General features: G+C 50.0%; 1 protein-coding gene across 1 annotated transcript; it reads left to right on the forward strand.

The window, feature by feature from the left end:
* Nucleotides 1-218: 218 nt before the first annotated feature.
* LOC142260722 (uncharacterized) lies at nt 219-19,999 on the forward strand. The gene is made up of 5 exons (XM_075332064.1): nt 219-224; nt 1,319-1,498; nt 1,580-1,703; nt 1,787-1,900; nt 16,044-19,999. The coding sequence occupies exons 1-5, from the start codon at nt 219-221 to the stop codon at nt 17,045-17,047; spliced, it is 1,428 nt and encodes a 475-aa protein (XP_075188179.1). The 3' UTR covers nt 17,048-19,999.
* Nucleotides 20,000-20,281: the final 282 nt, after the last annotated feature.

The following is a 20,281-nucleotide window of genomic DNA, read 5'->3' on the forward strand; positions in this document are numbered from 1 at the left end:
GGAGTTACACATGGAAAACGTAGACATATTCAGGATGATGGTCATATCACTCAGAGAGTAATTGTAAGCACAATCGGCATTTCACAGGAACGTGTAGTCACATTATTGCTCTGCTTGGTTATGGGAAGATCTGTGCACGATGGCTTCCCCGGATGCTGGTGTCTGACATGAAAGCCACAGACCGGACATTTCCCAGGAAATCCTCTCACGTTACGAGAATGAAGGTGACGCCTTTCTGCATTCAATTGTGACAGGAGACGAAGCTTGTGTACACCACTACGGACCGGAGCCGAAACGTCAGTCCATGGAATATCAGCACCAAGGCTCGCCCCAGAAAAAGACATTCAAGACCCCGTCCTCAGCCGGGAAATCCTGGCCTCAGTGTTTGGGGCGCAGATGGCGTTATCCATGGGGATTTCCTACAACGCGGAGAACAATCACTTCAGAGCGTTACCTCACAACGCTGCCAACTGTGAAACCCCGACTAACCTACACTGAGGAGCTGATCATGTGACCCCTGACTCCTCCCCTCCATGTGACATCATCACAGGTCCTGTAAGCACAGAGCAGCCATATATCTAGTGTGCGGCTCTGCAGGTGGAGGTAGGTGCAGGTTATTATATATCTAGTGTGCGGCTCTGCAGGTGGAGGTAGGTGCAGGGTATTATATATCTAGTGTGCGGCTCTGCAGGTGGAGGTAGGTGCAGGGTATTATATATCTAGTGTGCGGCTCTGCAGGTGGAGGTGTGTGGAGATTCCCCATTACTGGGGCAGGCGGCATTAACCCCTTCAGCTCTGAGACTATTTGTGGCGGGGGAGGTTTCGCTCCCTGCTCCTCAGATATAATGGCGGCGGCTCTATCTGTCTCGGTCACATACGTTCTGCTGATATTCCGGCCTCTGTACTGGGAAATGTCGTCTCCATCTTGTTATATTCTCAGTGTTTTCCCTATAGAGAAAGAGATTTCTTGTATCTCCAGTAATTGTATTATTACAGCGGATTCTTTATGATGTTCCATCGTCATCTTCTCCCCATTCAGGTCCCTACAATATCGGATCCTCTCAGTGGAGATCTTCTATATAAGAGAATTCTCCTGATTGCCCCGTGAAGGATGGATATGGACAGGGACAAGATGGCGGAGAGGATATTACACCTCACCCTAGAGATCCTCTTCCGGCTTACTGGAGAGGTGAGAGATTCTGATGACGTCACATTACATCATTCTTATCTATGGGAATAACAGATGGACAGAACTGGAGAGGTGAGGACTCTGGAAATGTCTGGAGTGAGATTTATTACTGTGTCTCTCCATAACCAGGATTACACAGTAGTGAAGAAGACCTCTAGTGAGCGCTGTCAGGCCCCTGTGTCTGAGGGATGGGGAAGACCCCTGAGCCCAATCACGGGGCCTCCACCTCACCCCCCGATACATGAGGACATCAATGACCAGAAGATCCTAGAACTCACCTACAAGATGACTGAGCTGCTGACTGGAGAGGTGACACTGCTGGGAATGCTGGGACATTATACAGTAACGCTATGAAGGGATCGGGGGTGACGGTATCATTGTATGTGTCAGGTTCCTATAAGGTGTCAGGACGCCACCGTCTATTTCTCCATGGAGGAGTGGGAGTATTTAGAAGGACACAAAGATCTGTACAAGGACGTCATGATGGAGGCTCCCCAGCCCCTCACATCATCAGGTAATAGACAGGACTAATTACACACGGCCTATAATTATCTGTATGTAAGGAAGGAATTCAGTCCCTGTATGTGTCTCCTCCAGTTCTATCCAGTAAGAGGACAACACCAGAGAGATGTCCCCGTCCTCTTCTCCCACAGGACTGTAAACAAGAAGACCCCGATGTTCCTCAGGATGTGTTTCCTCCAGCTCTATCCAGTAAGAGATATCTACTCATGCACTTTCTGCACTAATTTTGTGTTTACATTTTTAGACTTTCTGCTCTGGTTTTTCAGCTGTATTTTCTTTGCTTCTGCTTCTTCTGCTGTTTGTTTCTAGTGTCTTCTCTATGTCATTATGATGGCAACTCAAAGACCTGCAGAGGGTTCACGAATACTCCATTAGGCTATGTGCGCACGTTGCGTAAAAACATGCAGTTACACTGCCCTTTGTAGCGCAGCGTAACTGCATGCGTCCTGCGTCCCCTGCACAGTCTATGGAGATTGTGCAGGGGCCGTGCGCACGTGGCGTCTTAGAGCGCAGCGCTTCGGCTGCTGCCCGAAGCGCTGCGTTCTAAGAAGTGACATGTCACTTCTTCCGTGTGCTTTGCCGGCAGCCCCTGCTCTGTCTATGGCAGGAGCTGCAGGCAGAGCGCATGGAATCGGCTTTTTTTTTTTTCTCTACGGACATTTTCTGCAGCGATTTGAAGCGCACGTGTGCTCTTCAGATCGCTGCAGAAATTTCTGCAGGGCTAGTACGCAACGTGCGCACATAGCCTTACCCTAAAAATAAGCCCTAGTTACAGTAAGGGCCAGCGTTGCAACTGTGCAATTTCTCAGGAACCCCACTCTCTTAAGGCCCCGTCACACGTGTCGATATATCGTGCGATTGCATGAGCGATCGCACCCGCCCCCGTCGTTTGTGCATCACGGACAATTCGTTGCCCGTGGAGCACAATGTCGTGAACCCCCGTCATACGTACTTACCTCCCGGATGACGTCGCTGTGGGCGGCGAACATCCTCTTCCTGAAGGGGGAGGGACGTTCGGCGTCACAGCGACGTCACACAGCGACCGCCCAATAGAATCGGAGGGGCGGAGATGAGTGGGACGTAACATCCCGCCCACCTCCTTCCACCCGCATTGCCGGCGGGACGCAGGTAAGCTGTGTTCGTCGTTCCCAAGGTGTCACATGTAGTGATGTGTGCTGCCTCGGGAACGATGAACAACCGGCGCACAGAAGGAGGAACGACATTATGGAAATGAACGACGTGTCAACGAGCAACGATAAGGTGAGTATTTTTGCTCGTTAACAGTCGTTCGGAGATGTCACACGCTACGACATCTCTAACAATGCCGGATGTGCGTCACAAATTCCGTGACCCCGCCGACATATCGTTAAGATATATCGTAGCGTGTGACGGGGCCTTTAGGGACCCCATTAGTTGTATTCTAAGGTTGATTGTTTAAAGACCTTTGATGAAGTCATGTGACATGATGTAACCAAAGGTCTCTTAATTGCAGGAATAAGGCTGCACATCAAAGTTTGATGTGCAGCCTTATTCTTATATAGTATGTATTTTTTGGCTTGCACTCATATATATATGTTAGTGCTCACTTCAGTTATCCTATTCAGTCTCTTAATTGCAGGAGTCTCAAAGAATTGAACAGAAGACAGGCTGTAATGCAGGACTTGTATTAGGGGAAAGGGAGAGCAAACTGGGCAATTTCACAGGGCCCCCATTTTTCTAGCGACCCCAGTGTTTATATACCGATTATAGGACTGCTTAAGAACCTTTTTGACATCATGTCATGTGACCAAAGGTCTCTTAATTGCAAGAGTCTAAAGCTGAAGAGGAGACAGGCTGGTGTGTGTGTGTGTGTGTGTGTAGATAGTTAGATAATAGAAAAAAAAAAGTTACAACCGCACACTGAAATACCAAATTTTTAAACTACCAAAAATTATCTAATGAAATTATTGCTTTAAGCGGGCTTTACACGCTACAATATATCTAATAATGTTTTGGCGGGGTCACGTCGTAAGTGACGCACATGCGGCATCGTTAGTGACGTTGTTGCGTGTGACACCGATGTGCGATTCGGATTGTACAAAAAAACATTGATCGCATACACGTCGTTCATTAGCTAAAAATTGAACGTCCGGTTGTTCAATGTTCCCGAGGCAGCACACATCGCTGTGTGTGACACCTCAGGAACGATGAACACATCTTACCTGCATCCCGCCGGCAATGCGGAAGGAAGGAGGTGGACGGGATGTTTACCTCCCGCTCATCTCCGCCCCTCTGCTTCTATTGGCCGGCCGCTGTGTGACGTCGCTGTGACGCCGAACGTCCATCCCCCTTCAGGAAGTGGATGTTCACCACCCACAGCGAGGTCGTATGGAATGTAAGTACCGTATTTTTTTGCTTTATAAGACGCACCTGATTATAAGACGCACCCCCAAATTTGGTGAAGGAAAAGAGAATTTTTTTTTTAATGTTAAATGGGGTCTATCTTATAATGCCAGTGTCCCTCTAACAAATCATATAGGGTATATGTCCCTCATAGCCACCCATCCTAAAATTAGCCCCCTTAATCTGGATATGGCCCCCTTATATTGAATATAGCCCCCTTGTGATGGCACACGTTCCCCTGTGCTGTCTATGGCCCCCTATGGATTGCATACATTCCCCTGTGCTGCCTATGGCCCCCTATGGATTGCATACATTCCCCTGTGCTGCCTATGGTCCCCTATGGATTGCACACGTTCCCCTGTGCTGCCTATGGCCCCCTATGGATTGCATACATTCCCCTGTGCTGCCTATGGTCCCCTATGAATTGCACAAGTTCCCCTGTGTTAGATAGCGCCCCCATGCTGCTGCCCATGGCCCCTATAGATCGCACAAGTCCCCCTGTGTTAGATATCGCCCCCATAGTGCTGCCCATGGCCCCTATATAGATTGCACAAGTCCCCCTGTGTTAGATATCGCCCCCATAGTGCTGCCTATGGCCCCTATATAGATTGCACAAGTCCCCCTGTGTTAGATATCGCCCCCATAGTGCTGCCCATGGCCCCTATAGATCGCACAAGTCCCCCTGTGTTAGATATCGCCCCCAGGCTGCTGCCCATAGTAAAATAAAACCCTCTTTCCTTATCTCCTGCAGAGTTTAACTCCCTCCTGTCTCCCTCCGTGCTTCTCTTCCTTACTTCCTGGTTCTAGTGCCGGTCATGTGATCGGCACAGCAGACTGAGATCTCTGCCTGCCTGATCACAGTGGAAGCAGGGACATGGGGAGAAACGCTGCAGGGGGTAAGTAAAGCTTCTTTATTTTAGAATGAGCAGCAGCATGGGGGCCAAATCTAACACAGGAGGGGAATGTACCATCACAGGGGCGCGCAGAGACATATAATATGCACCGCTGCCCCAGCCTCTCACTGCGGTGCGATTTCAGCACCACCGGAGATGGACAGCAGCTGTGCATATTATATGAGCAGGAGATCAAACGCTGCCGCCGCAGCTTTCACCTGCCCCCAGCACAGCGCCCCCACCTCCCCTGGACCCTGCAGTGTACATATATATATACACCCCCCCGTATATTCGGCTTATAAGACGCACTGTTACATCTCGTGGCTCTCCTGAGGCAAGGACTGAGGCAGTCTCCCATTCCTTGCCTGCCACAAGCACTCCTGCTCAGCAGCGCCGAAGGTCTGCCAGACTGCGCAGTGTGCAGGAGATACCTTCTCAGAGAGGCAGTAGAAGGGTGACACCTAGTGGTTCTCCTGTTACAAGGAGTGAAGCGGTCTCCCATTTCTGGCCTGCCGCAGACTCTCCTGCTCAGCGGCCCCGAAGGTCTGCGAGGCTGCGCAATGTGCAGAGGTTTACTGCTCAGGGAAGCAGTGAGATTCCCGTTATCTCTCCACATTGTGAGACCGAGGATCCCGCCTCTTTTTCCCAGAGGCAGGAGGGTGAGCATGTGCAATGCGTAGTGGGTCCTGATTCGCTCATTGACGTCACACGGCTTGATGACAAGGCTGGTGACGTGGTGAATCCTGACTGGCCAGGCTGGGACGTTGTGGACCCTGATTGGGTCAAGTCCGTCATCTCCGCCTCGCGCCCGCCCTCGGGTGGAGCTGCACCTCCTTAAAAGCTCCCCCTGCCATCATGGCGGCGCGCGACCGTCCTTCTATGTTTGGATGTCTGGCAGCGTGCTGCCATGCCACTGCTCAGGCATTACTGTCTCTTGTGGGCTTGGCCCTTGCTGCTCCGGCAGTACCTCGTTTGCAGGCCGTGTTCCTGCCTTGCTGCTCCGGCAGTACCCCCGTCAACAGGCCGTGTTCCTGTCCCAGGTGAGCTCCTCAAGTCTCCATTGGACTCACCTGGTTATTGAAAGCACACGTGCGTGGGCACCTCTGTGCTACCCTCGTTCCATATTCTCGTGACTTCCACTGGCACACGTGCGTGGGCACCTCTGTGCTTCCCCGTGCAACAGGTACACCGAGCCGTGAGATCTGTGCCATACAACCCTCACGGGTAAGGGCAGATCGGTGTACATAGATCGTCTGTGACATTCCAGACGATCGCTAGCAGCAACCCGCTCACTCTTCACCCACCATAGCGGCGGTCCCTTACACCGCACAGTGGACCTTGACCGGCGGAAGCAGTCCATTTCCCATCTTGGCACGCTTCCCCGGGTCCCCCTCGTAACATTACGGTCGCGCCAAAGGTCTGGCTATGGCTGAAGAGCAGCAGCAGTTGCTGCGTTATGTGCAGCAGTTGGAGTCACGATTGGCAGCAGTGGAGCAGTCTTCCTCCGATAAGACTACTCTGACGACAGTCGCCACCCAGGCGGCTACCCAGGCTGTGCTATTGGGCGGAAGGTCTCCTCGCCTTGCGCTTCCAGAGCGCTTTAGCGGCAACAGCTCTGAGTGCCGTGGTTTTATAAACCAGGTTACCACCTACTTAGAGCTGTCCGCGACTCTTTACGCTACCGAGAAGGCGAAGGTAGCCTTCGTCCAGTCCCTGCTCACAGGGAGACCGCTGAAGTGGTCCACGCCGTTGTGGGAGCGCGGAGATCGTGTGGTGAATAACTTAGCAGCTTATCTTGGGGCCATGAGAATGGTGTTCCTCGGGCCTCAAGTCACCCACGATTCCGCGCTGCGCCTCCTACGACTTCGGCAAGGGTCTGCTTCAGTCGGGGACTTTGCTGTACACTTTAGGACACTGGCCGCAGAGCTGGACTGGCCGGATAAGGTCCTTGTCCCTGTGTTTTGGGAGGGCCTGGCAGGGTTTGTCAAAGACGCACTGGCCACACGTGAGGTGCCTGCCACTTTAGAGTCCTTGATTCAGGTTGCCTCTCGCATAGACATCCGCCAGGCGGAGCGAAGGCTCGAGGTCTCTTCAGCACCCACGTCTTCTCGGCCTAAAAAGCGTCTGACTCCCGTCTTCCATCAGACAGGTCCCCCAGCCAGTCCTGTAGGCGACTCCGTGGAGTCAATGGAGGTGTCCAAGGTGGTCTCCTCTGCCCCAGGTTCTCGGTCTTGTGTCATCTGCTTTTCCTGTGGGCAGAGGGGACACATAGCTACCCTATGTCCCAAACCGTCGGGAAAAGACAGCATCTAGTTTCTATCAGAGGGGGGACTCTAGATGCTACTTCTCCCTCTAGGTTGACTATCAGCGCCCAGTTGCAGTTCGGCACTACTCTCTTCTCTGCCCTGGCTTGCTTGGACTCAGGCGCTGAAGGCAATTTCATCTCGACCTCCCTGGCAACCCGATACTCAGTTCCCCTGGTTCTGTTGCCCAAGCCACTCAGGGTCCGGGTAGTCGACGGGTCCATACTACTCGATCCTATCACCCAGATCACCATCCCTCTCAGGATGGATGTACCACCGGGACACCATGAGCAGGTGTCCTTCCTGGTGCTTCCAGGGGGGACGGATGAGATCCTACTGGGCCTTCCCTGGTTGAGACAGCATGCTCCTATACTCAACTGGGCAACAGGGGAGATCTCATCCTGGGCAGGATCCTGTAGAGAGCACCTCGTGACTACCGAACCACCCGCTACCATTAGGTCGGTTGGGTCCTCAGGGAATACTGAGGGGCCGGGTTTACCGACACCTTATGAGGCCTACAGGGATGTCTTTTCCAAAAGGGCCGCAGATACTCTTCCTCCCCACCGGCCATATGATTGCCGAATAGACCTGAAGCCAGGCTCCGAGCCCCCTAGGGGCAGAGTGTATCCACTCTCTGCTCCAGAGACGGAGGCTATGTCCAAATATATTCAGGACAGCCTGGCGAAGGGGTTCATTCGCAAGTCTATTTCACCGGCTGGTGCAGGGTTCTTTTTTGTGCAGAAGAAGGAAGGGGATCTGCGCCCCTGTATCGATTACAGGGGATTAAATGCAATCACAATCAAGAACAAATACCCTTTGCCCCTCATTACTGAGCTATTTGATCGATTCCGCGGGGCAAAGGTCTTCACAAAGCTGGATCTACGCGGGGCGTATAATCTAGTGCGAGTCCGAAAGGGCGATGAGTGGAAGACCGCCTTTAACACCAGGGACGGTCACTACGAGTATCTAGTAATGCCCTTCGGACTCTGCAATGCCCCCGCCGTATTTCAAGACTTTGTGAATGACATTTTCCGGGATTTGTATCTTTCCGTGGTTGCATACCTGGATGACATTCTTATCTTCTCCCCCGATCTTACCACCCATCGGAGGGATGTCATCCGAGTACTTAAGAGGCTCCGCACCCATTCGTTATATGCTAAGCTGGAAAAGTGCGTTTTTGAACAGGAATCCTTGCCGTTCCTGGGGTACATAGTGTCCAGTCAGGGGTTAGCAATTGATCCGGGGAAGTTGGAGACAGTGATGAACTGGCCTGAGCCCTGCTCGCTGAAGGCGATCCAGCGATTCTTGGGGTTTATCAATTATTATCGCCAGTTCATTCCCAACTTCTCGACGGTGGCAGCACCCATCATTGCCCTTACCCGCAAGGGCGCTAATCCCAAAGCATGGACACGGGAAACGGTAGAGGCATTTCACACTCTCAAAACTCACTTCTCCAGAGCTCCCATCCTTCATCGTCCAGACATCTCCAAACCCTTCCTACTGGAGGTAGACGCCTCTTCGGTTGGTGCAGGTGCAGTCCTGTACCAGAAAAACGAACGAGGAAGGAAACATCCGTGTTTCTCTTTCTCCAAGACCTTTTCTCCGGCCGAGAGGAACTACTCCATAGGGGATAGGGAGTTACTGGCGATGAAACTAGCATTCCAGGAATGGCGGCATCTCCTGGAGGGGGCGGATCATCCATTTGAGGTTTTTTCTGACCACAAAAACCTCACATACCTCCAGACAGCACAACGCCTGAACCCAAGGCAGGCCCGTTGGTCTTTATTCTTCTCCCGGTTCCGCTTTATTATCCGCCACCTGGCCGATGAGAAGAACGTACGGGCCGATGCCTTGTCATGTTGTATGGTTGTGTTGGAGGAGGACGAGGAGGAGCCTCGTCTTATACTACCCCCGGACAGCTTGAGGATGGTCACTCCCACTTCTTTGGACCAGGTGCCACCTGGCAAAACCCTCGTTCCCCCTGAACTACGGAACGAGGTGCTATCGTGGGCCCATGCCTCCAAGGTCGGGGGTCACTTCGGGGTCAAAAGGACCAGAGACCTGGTGACCAGGCATTATTGGTGGCCGAGACTACCCCAGGACATACAGGAATATGTGGGAGCCTGTATGTCGTGTGCTCGGAATAAGCCGTCCCGGCAGAGACCGGCAGGTCTTCTTCACCCACTGCCAGTGCCGGATCGTCCCTGGGAAGTGGTGGGGATGGACTTCCTGGGAGATCTGCCCAAGTCAGCAGGGCACAGGGTCGTATGGGTCATCACGGACCACTTCTCTAAAATGGTCCACTTGGTGCCTCTCCCACGACTCCCGACGTCACGTGCTCTCGCCACCTTGTTCATTCGGCATGTATTTAGGTTGCATAGCATGCCTGACAAGGTGGTGAGCAACCGGGGTCCCCAGTTCGCGTCTCGCTTCTGGAGAGAGCTCTGTAAGCTCCTGCAGATAGAGCTGAACATCTCCTCCGCATACCATCCCGAGACCAATGGACTAGTGGAGAGGACTAATCAGACCTTGGTAACTTACCTCCGCCATTTTATATCCGCGCACCACGACAACTGGGCTAACCTCCTTCCTTGGGCCGAATTTGCCATTAACAATTCGGTCCATGAATCCTCTGGCTAGACTCCGTTCCTACTCAATAACGGACAACATCCCAGAATCCCGGTTCCGATGCCCATTACGTCACCCGATACTAGAGTGGAGGATTGGGCGACCAAGGCCCGGGAGATCTGGGATGACACCCAAGAGGCTCTTAAAAGGGCTAAAGACCGGATGGTGACAACGGCTGATGTTCGCCGCCGCCCTGCACCATCCTTCGCCCCTGGTGACCTAGTATGGCTGTCCTCTAAGAATGTTAACCTACGGGTACAGGCAGCCAAATTCGCCCCTAGGTATCTGGGTCCGTTTAAAGTACTACAGCAGGTAAACCCAGTGGCATATCGACTCCAGCTCCCTCCACGCTGGGCTATAGCCAACACCTTTCACGTGTCCCTCCTGAAACCCGTACGACTTAATAAATTCTCGGGATCCCTGCCGGCTCAAACCGACTCCCCGTCCGACGACCCTGAGGTGGCAAAACTTGTGGAGACAAAAGTCATACAGGGCAAGAGGTACTACCTCGTGGAGTGGGCCGGCCGTGGTCCGGAGCATAGATCCTGGGAGTTGAAGGATCATATCCGCGCCCCGGGTTTGATAGCAGCCTTCGAGCACGGACAGGGGGGGGGGCCTAGACGGGGGGGTAATGTTACATCTCGTGGCTCTCCTGAGGCAAGGACTGAGGCAGTCTCCCATTCCTTGCCTGCCACGAGCACTCCTGCTCAGCAGCGCCGAAGGTCTGCCAGACTGCGCAGTGTGCAGGAGATACCTTCTCAGAGAGGCAGCAGAAGGGTGACACCTAGTGGTTCTCCTGTTACAAGGAGTGAAGCGGTCTCCCATTTCTGGCCTGCCGCAGACTCTCCTGCTCAGCGGCCCCGAAGGTCTGCGAGACTGCGCAATGTGCAGAGGTTTACTGCTCAGGGAAGCAGTGAGATTCCCGTTATCTCTCCACATTGTGAGACCGAGGATCCCGCCTCTTTTTCCCAGAGGCAGGAGGGTGAGCATGTGCAATGCGTGGTGGGTCCTGATTCGCTCACTGACGTCACACGGCTTGATGACAAGGCTGGTGACGTGGTGAATCCTGACTGGCCAGGCTGGGACGTCGTGGACCCTGATTGGGTCAAGTCCGTCATCTCCGCCTCGCTCCCGCCCTCGGGTGGAGCTGCACCTCCTTAAAAGCTCCCCCTGCCATCATGGCGGCGCGCGACCGTCCTTCTATGTTTGGATGTCTGGCAGCGTGCTGCCACGCCACTGCTCAGGCATTACTGTCTCTTGTGGGCTTGGCCCTTGCTGCTCCGGCAGTACCTCGTTTGCAGGCCGTGTTCCTGCCTTGCTGCTCCGGCAGTACCCCCGTCAACAGGCCGTGTTCCTGTCCCAGGTGAGCTCCTCAAGTCTCCATTGGACTCACCTGGTTATTGAAAGCACACGTGCGTGGGCACCTCTGTGCTACCCTCGTGCCATATTCTCGTGACTTCCACTGGCACACGTGCGTGGGCACCTCTGTGCTTCCCCGTGCAACAGGTACACCGAGCCGTGAGATCTGTGCCATACAACCCTCACGGGTAAGGGCAGATCGGTGTACATAGATCGTCTGTGACATTCCAGACGATCGCTAGCAGCAACCCGCTCACTCTTCACCCACCATAGCGGCGGTCCCTTACACCGCACAGTGGACCTTGACCGGCGGAAGCAGTCCATTTCCCATCTTGGCACGCTTCCCCGGGTCCCCCTCGTAACAACGCACCCCCTACTTTCCCCCAAAATTTGGGGGAACAAAAGTGCGTCTTATAAAGCGAAAAATACGGTACGTGTGACGGGGTTTAATCGTTTGTGCGACACGGGCAACAAATTGAACGTTCCGCACATACGATGGGGGCGTGTCACATCGCACACGAGATCACATGTGAAATTGTAACGTGTAAAGCAGCCTTAAGAAGATGTTTGCAGACAAACCTGAGGCTGCTTCACAGTTCATCAGCAAAACCCTCTCAAACTTCAGCACAAGCACAGACCCAGCGGCCATGGTGCACAGCAATGATCTGGTGGTGGAAGCCATAATAGAAAACTTGGAAGTGAAAAATGCACTAATCAAGACACTGGACAGATTTGCACCAGAACACACCATATTTGCCAGCAACACATTCTTATTGGCAATAACTGATATAGCCAACTCCACAACTAGGCAGGATCAGTTCGGAGGGCTGCATTTCTTTAATCCAGTACCAATGATGAAGCTGGAGGAGGTCATTAAAACACCAATGAATAGCCAAACAACTTCTGACTCTCTCATGGACTTCAGTTAAACACTAGGAAAGATGCCTGTGTCATGTAAGTGTGACGCCCTGGCCTATCAGGTCGTCACAGGGTATTGTGCAGTCTGCCCTTATGCACAGTATTCACCTCCTTGGTTACGGGTCCCTGACCTTTTCATGTTGCTAAGAGCCAAGCCAATCAAAAATCCTAGAAACACGCTCCACCACACCCACCAGACACGCCATTGGGTAGCCTGAAGGGAATAAGGCTGCCTACTTGGGGGGGGGGGGGGTTGGTTTGGGAGGGTCAGGAGTGTGAAGAGAGGGGAGTTGTGAAGTGACTCTTGAGAGGAGAGGTCACAGGTTAGGAGCTGGGCTCCTCAGTACTAGGTGGCAGACGTTGGTCTGGGCCTGGTACGAGCTGGAACCCCAGTCGCAGGGGATCATGTCAAGGGGCACGGAACTGCCGAGGAGGGCAGCTGGCGGCCTTGAACCGTCTCCGGGCAGGGGCCAGGGCACGACAGGGTACTTGGACCCTAGGCCGGGAAGTAGCTGCAAGCGCCCTTGTAATTTACCCAACGAGGGCGAAGACTTCATGATTCGTTCTCCACCCGCTCCAAAATCGGGTTACTAGCGCAACGAGGGGGATAGGACTTTCCCAATACACAGTCCAGAAAATACCAAGCGTCAACCCTGAGAGCAAGCTCACTCCGTTAGCCATACAGGTGAGCGGGACCCGACTAGTTTTAAACTACAGGGGCCAACAAGTAAAGAAGGTGCCAAGGGAATGATCATAGGCTAACAAGCAACACCATCGGGCATGGGATCCAAGCGTGCTCCCTTCTTGCTGCAGCAGTGCTCAGAATTTCGGTTTTGCGCTCCCAACAGCAGTGGTGGTACTCCACCTTACCACACACCGTGGGTGGCGTCACGAACTCTAACCACAAAATCCCCTGTAAATACCCCCCTTTTTATTTCGAGTGTCCGCGCGACCTCTCTCAGGTCCGAAGACCGCTCGAGCCACCGCAGATCCGGATCTGAGCAGCAGCCCGGCTGCTGGCGCTGGGGCGGTACATAAGAACATCCCAGGGTTCATTGTTAACCGTCTTCTGGTACCATACCTAATGGAATCCATGCATCTTCATGAAAGAGGTCATGCATCTAAGGAAGACATGGATGTTGCAATGAAATTGGAAGCCCGTTACCCAATGGGTCCTTTTGAGCTTTTGGATTATGTTGGTCTTGACACTAGTAAATACATCATTGATGTTTGGTACCAGATGGAACCTGAAAACCCTCTTTTTGCCCCCAGTGAATTGCTCAATAAGCTTGGAAAGAAGACCGGGGAAGGATTTTATAAAGACAGATGGTTGGCCTGGCTGCACTGCAGAGCTATATTGTTATAGTCTCATGTTTGCTTTGATTACGAAAACCGTTGTTTTTTTTACATTGCACGGTTTTCTCAGCACTTATTAACACTCTAGTGCCTTACAGTCATGATTCTCTATTTCATCAACATCCTATTGTACCGCTGATTCCAAACATTGATACGTCATAGCCATTCTACAGTCATTAATAAATGAATGTACAAAAAATAAATTGTGCACATTTTGGAGGTTTCACGCCAATTTTAACCAGCTTTGCAAAAATGGGCAGAACTAGGCCAGAAGAAGGGTGTGATGCCACCGCTTCTCTAATTCATAACAAACTGCGATGTTCCCTATGCTAGAAATCTCACTTCAGTCCCTGACATCAATTTTCATTGTACATCGCCGGTCTTGATGAATTGGAGCGCTAATGTTTATCTGCACAGACAGCAAGACCATGCTACCTTTTGGTTACAAAGCCTAAGAATAGGCCATCAGCGTTATAGTCCCGGACAAGCCCATTAAATGTTTGGCATCTGTCTCTATTTTATTTTCGTCTTTGAAAAAAAAACCCTTTTTGAAATTGTCTATGTTGTGGATCAATGTCACAACGAGATGCTTGCAGGCATCGCCAACTTTCATGGCGGCATCAGGATCTGTGGAAATTACAGATTCTGGCACTCTGCTTGCTAACTCCTCGGATGTCTGAGCAGCGCACGGAGATGCAGGCGTCGAACCACATACTTAGTAAAGCCTGCTTTACACCTTGCGATCGTACCCGTCCCTTCGTATGTGCGGCACGTTCAATTTGTTGACCGTGTCACACAAACGATTATTTGCCGTCACACATACTTACCCTTCCATACGACCTCGATGTGGGCGGCGAACATCCACTTCCTGGAGTTGGAGGGACGTTCTGCGTCACATCGACGTCACGCGGCAGCCAGCCAATAGAAGTGGAGGGGCGGAGATGAGTGGGACATAAACATCCCGCCCACCTCCTTCCTTCTGCATTGCCAGCGGGAGCCGCGGGACGCAGGTAAGATCTGTTCATCATTCCCGGGGTGTCACACACGGCAATGTGTGGTACCTCGGGAACATTGAACAACCCGACGTGCAATTTTAAGGAAATGAACGACGTGTATGCCATGAACGGTTTTACGTTCAATCACAATCGCACGTAGCTGTCACATGCTACAACAACACTAATGATGCCGGGTGTGCGTCACTTATGACGTGACCCCGCCGACACATTGTTAGATTTGTTGTAGCGTGTAAAGCCCGCTTTAGACTAGCAAGACTTATTCTCTGCTGGGCTCCTTGTTAATGTCTTTCATCACATGCTGTAGGGGAGTCAGTATCATTCGCTCCCCTTCTGTATATGCTGGCTGGACTATTCCATTAATGCCAGCTATAGTTTACCTATACAGGTCTGGTGAGGTGTTGTGATACAAACTGATGGTTGTCATGCATTATTGCTGTGAGCAGTTGTGATGTTAACCCTTGTTGTTTTTTTTGTTTCTGCCTTCCTGCTCTTGCTTTTCTCCTTAGTCTCTCACTGTTTATTTCTGTGAGTTTGTAGTGTGTCTGAATTTTGGTTTTCCCATCTGTCTCTTAATCTGTATTTCCATCATACTCCTGCCATACTCCCACGTTCAGGGAGAATCCAGAGGTTAGGGATAGCCTAAGGTCTCCTAGCATTAGGGAAAGTATAGGAGCCTCCTGTCCCTCATTATCCTACAGTCACATTGCGACAATCAATTAGATTATTTACTGTAGCGCATTCCATAGAACTGGTGCTAGGAATGGGAGATCCGAGTTAATGAAGATGTAACTCTTAAGACTGCTTTACATGTTGCAATCACATATGCGATCTCGTATGCGATCGCACACGCCCCCTTTGTATGTGCGGCATGGGCAATTTGTTGCCCGTGTCGCACAAACGATTAAACACCGTCACACGTACTTACCTTCCATACGACCTCGCTGTGGGCAGCGAACGTCCACTTCCTGAAGGGGGATGGATGTTCGGCGTCACAGCGACGTCACACAGCGGCCGGCCAATAGAAGCGGAGGGGCGGAGATGAGCGGGACGTAAACATCCCGCCCACCTTCTCCCTTCCGCATTACAGGCGGGACGCAGGTAAGATGTGTTCATGGTTCCCGGGGTGTCACACACAGCGATGTGTGCTGCCTCGGGAACATTGAACAACCGGACGTTCAATTTTTAGCTATTGAACGGCGTGTATGCGATCACAGTTTTTCGTACAATCCGAATCGCACGTAGGTGTCACACGCAACTACGTCACTAACGATGCCGGATGTGCGTCACTAACGACGTGACCTCGCCGAGACATCGTTAGATATATTGTAGTGTGTAAAGCCCGCTTAAGATTTCAAAATTGGAAAACAAATTAAGAATAATTTGTTTCCTAATTTAATTTCATATGTTCTGGTTTAAAAAAATAAATCTACTTTCAAAATTATATAATAAAAAATAATAACGTTGTGTTTATTTTTAGCCGATAACTGTATCAGGAGTTCAGATGGACCTCTAATATCTTCAGAATTTAAAACAGATGATGAAAGTATAACACATGATACATATGAAGAGCATGCTGCTGTTCCAGATATACCTCCAGTCCTTCCTCGGAAAGCTCTATCATCTGATCTTTTCAAACAAGTCCAAAATTCTGATTTATCACAGAATTGTATGCAAACTAAAAGTTACAGAAGGGATGTGGAACATGAAACGGCTCCTACAAGGGAGAAATCATTTTCATGTTCAGAGTGTGGGAAATATTTTATACATAAATCAGACCTTGTTAGACATCAGAAAATTCACACAGGGGAGAAGCCATTTTCATGTTCAGAGTGTGGGAAATGTTTTATTCAGAAATCACACCTTGTTAGACATCAGAAAAATCACACAGGGGAGAAGCCATTTTCATGTTCAGAGTGTGGGAAATGTTTTATTCAGAAAATAAACGTTGTTAAACATCAGAAAATTCACACAGGGGAGAAGCCATTTTCATGTTCAGACTGTGGGAAATGTTTTATTCGGACAGCAGACCTTGTTAGACATCAGAAAATTCACACAGGGGAGAAGCCATTTTCATGTTCAGAGTGTGGGAAATGTTTTATTCAGAAATCACACCTTGTTAGACATCAGAAAAATCACACAGGGGAGAAGCCATTTTCATGTTCAGAGTGTGGGAAATGTTTTATTCGGAAATCAGATCTTGTTTGGCATCATAGATCTCACACAGGGGAGAAGCCATTTTCATGTTCAGAGTGTGGGAAATGTTTTATTCAGAAATCACACCTTGTTAGACATCAGAAAAATCACACAGGGGAGAAGCCATTTTCATGTTCAGAGTGTGGGAAATGTTTTATTCGGAAATCAGATCTTGTTTGGCATCATAGATCTCACACAGGGGAGAAGCCATTTTCATGCCCAGAATGTGGTAAATGTTTTACTAGGAAATCAGGTCTTGTTTACCATCAAAAACATCACACGAAATAAACTATTTTTATGTTCTGAAGGTGGAAAATGTATTTCTTAGAAATCAGATCTTGTTAAACATGTGAAGAAGCCGCATAGGGAAGGAACCTTTTTCATTCTGTGAATAATTGAAATGCTTAACTGGTAAATCAAGTCTTGCCGACCATCAGAAAACTAACAGAGCGGAGCAGCCATTCTTGTTTTCAGAATTTACCAAATGTTTTTTATCATTAATCAGGTTCTGTTGTCAGATGAGTCACATGGGAGAAGCCATCATGATGTACTATAATTCAAAGGGTTTTATTTAAAAATTGGCTACAATTGCTCAAGTAAGAATTGGTGAGGGATAGAACTATTTTCTCTCTTTTTAAACTTATCGTATTTTTCAAACCATAAGAATGTGGTCATGACGCACTGTTAGGCCGGCTTCACACTTGTGATTAACTCGCACGAGTGCAATGGCGAGAAATTCTCACACTGCACTCGGACCCATGTTAATCAATGAGGCAGCTCCCATCTTCTATTTTTTTCTCAGTCCAAATCGGACTGAGAAAAAAATCGCAGCATGCTGCGTTTTGGTGAGTTTCTCGCACAAGTCTCTCCAATGCAACTCTATGGGAGCGGGTAAATAAGTGGATGTCACAGGGACGGCACACACACCATCCTAGTGACATCCGTTTTTCTAAATACATTTATCGCATGTTTCAGAAAACACTGGTAAATGAGTGAGGTCTGACAATGTCGGTCAATCTATCTCTGTCAGTCGGTGTCTCCCTCTCGGTCTCTATTCTCTCTCTGTCGGTCGGTCGGTCTCTCTCTCTGGCTCTATCTCTCTCTCTGTCCATGTCAGTCTCTCCCTCCCACCCCCTCTCTCATACTCACCGATCCACGATCACCGGCGCGGCGCTGCACGGTGTTCACACTGGCGGCTTCTCTTTTGAAAAAGCAGGCCGCTCATTATTCAATCTCGTATTCCCTGCTTTCCCCGCCCACCTGCGCCTATGATTGGTTGCAGTCAGACACGCCCCCACGATGAGTGACAGCTGTCTCACTGCAACCAATCACAGCTGCCAGTGGGCGGGTCTATATCATGAAGTTAAATAAATAAATAAATATTTAAAAAATAACGATGTGCGGTCCCCCCAATTTTGATACCAGCCAGGGTAAAGCCACACGGCTGAAGGCTGGTATTCTCAGGATTGGGAGCTCCACGTTATGGGGAGCCCCCCACCCTAAAAATATCAACCTGCAGCCGCCCGGAATTGCTGCATCCATTAGATGCGACAGTCCCGGGACTGTACCCGGTTCATCCCGAATTGCCCTGGTGCGGTGGCAATCGAGGTAATAAGGAGTTAATGGCAGCAGCCCATAGCTGCCACTAAGTCCTAGGTTAATCATGGCAGATGTCTCCCCAAGATAACTTCCATGATTAACCTGTTAGTTAAAGAAAATAAACACACATCCAAAAATCCTTTATTTGTAATAAATGACAAAAAACAACAACCTCTTTCACCATTTTATTAAAGTCCCCAAATACCCCTCCATGTCCGACGTAATCCACAGAGGTCCCACGACGCTTTCAGCTCTGTTACATCGGAAGCTGACAGAGAGCGGTCACAGACCACGACTGCTCTCTGTGAGCTCCCCGCAGCGACTGAAGTGAGTCGCGCTATCAGCGATGACGTCACTCAGGTTACCCGCGGCCACAGATCTCAGCGAGAGGATTTCTGCTGTGGCCGCAGGTAACCTCAGTGATGGCACCGCTGATAGCGGAGATCACTGCAGTCACTCAGGGGATCTGCGGTCACCGGTGATACCTTCACCGGTGACCGAAAATCTGGCCATGACACAAAGACAGAGCCGCGGGATGACAGTGAAGTCGGGTGAAGTTCATCTGACTTCATTCTGATCGCGCGGCTCTGTCTGTGTCTACTATCAGCGGCCATTCAGCTCTGCTACATAGCTCTGTCTGTGTCTGCTCTCAGCGGCCATGTAGCAGAGCTGAATGGCAGATGACATAGCTGCTGAGAATAAAAACGGATCACGTACGCATCAAACACGGATTACACATGGACTACAATCAATTGAAAAATCACAGAATCGCATTGCAGTTGCATTGCACTCTGATCATAACGTGAACAGAGCTCATGCTACTTTCTAGCATCTTTCCCCTTCCCCCTTCTCATTTTTCTCTTGAGCTTTCCTTCTCTCCCTTTCTTCTTTCTCTTCTTCCATTTCCTTCCCCTTCTTCCCCCCTCCCCCTTCTTTTCCTTCTCCCTTTTCTTCCCCCTTTTTTTCTCTTTCCTTCCTTTCTCAATTTTTAATTCCCTTATCCCACTGACTATTTATACGGCTGTATATATCCTCACCACTTCTTCACATTCATGTTGCGACACCGTCCCCTTTCTTCCACATCCCCCCATAGGTAATATGTTGTTTTCTCAATTTTTTGACGCTTGGTGCCATGTCATGATGTAATTGTAAATCATTTTCTGTTTTCTCTCCTTTTTTTGTATCATGCATGTCCCAGTACTTTTCCGTCCCTGATGAAGGCTCTTGTACGAGCCGACACGTTGGACAGTACCGTTTAATTGTGAAAATAAAAATCATTCAAGCACACCATACCTGGACTGTTCAATTTTTCTTGGACTGTGTGCCGGGGTCCTCCTTCACTTTCTAGCATGAGACTCGGACCGATTTTACATGCATAAGTGTGATTCCAGCCTTATAGGGGGATCTGCTGCTGACTCTGTTACAAGGGTAATATCCCCCAGTTTCTAGCGCAATGTGTTAGATGACTTTCCCTCTAAATAGTGCTTATAATAAATCTGTGGCTGCCTTTATTATTTACTAAAACAGTGAAAAGTCGCAGATTAGTGAATTTTTTAAATATAATCCAGTACCAAAACTTTTTGAAGTGTCCCTAATGTCCCCCAAAAGGAACTTCCAGGTTGTGAGATCCCACAACCCTCAGTGATCACCCTCACAGTGGAAGAGTGAGCTCTACGACCCCAGCTCTGCGGCATCCTTCTTAAGCAGTTCAGTAAAACCTTAAAAAAAAAGTTTGTGGCAGCCCTGGATTGGTTGACAGAGCTACTTCTTGTGCTTAGAGCAGCCGCAGAGATTTGTGGGATCCCGCTCTACATACTAAGATCCCACAAAGTGGAAATTCGAGCTCCACTTTGCAAGTAAGTTGGGTATTTTGAGAGCCTTTATGAACATTTGTGAAAGGTTTTGATACTGGATTATATTTAG

Source organism: Anomaloglossus baeobatrachus, unplaced genomic scaffold (assembly GCF_048569485.1).
Source record: "Anomaloglossus baeobatrachus isolate aAnoBae1 unplaced genomic scaffold, aAnoBae1.hap1 Scaffold_170, whole genome shotgun sequence".
In the NCBI taxonomy this organism is placed as follows: domain Eukaryota; kingdom Metazoa; phylum Chordata; class Amphibia; order Anura; family Aromobatidae; genus Anomaloglossus; species Anomaloglossus baeobatrachus.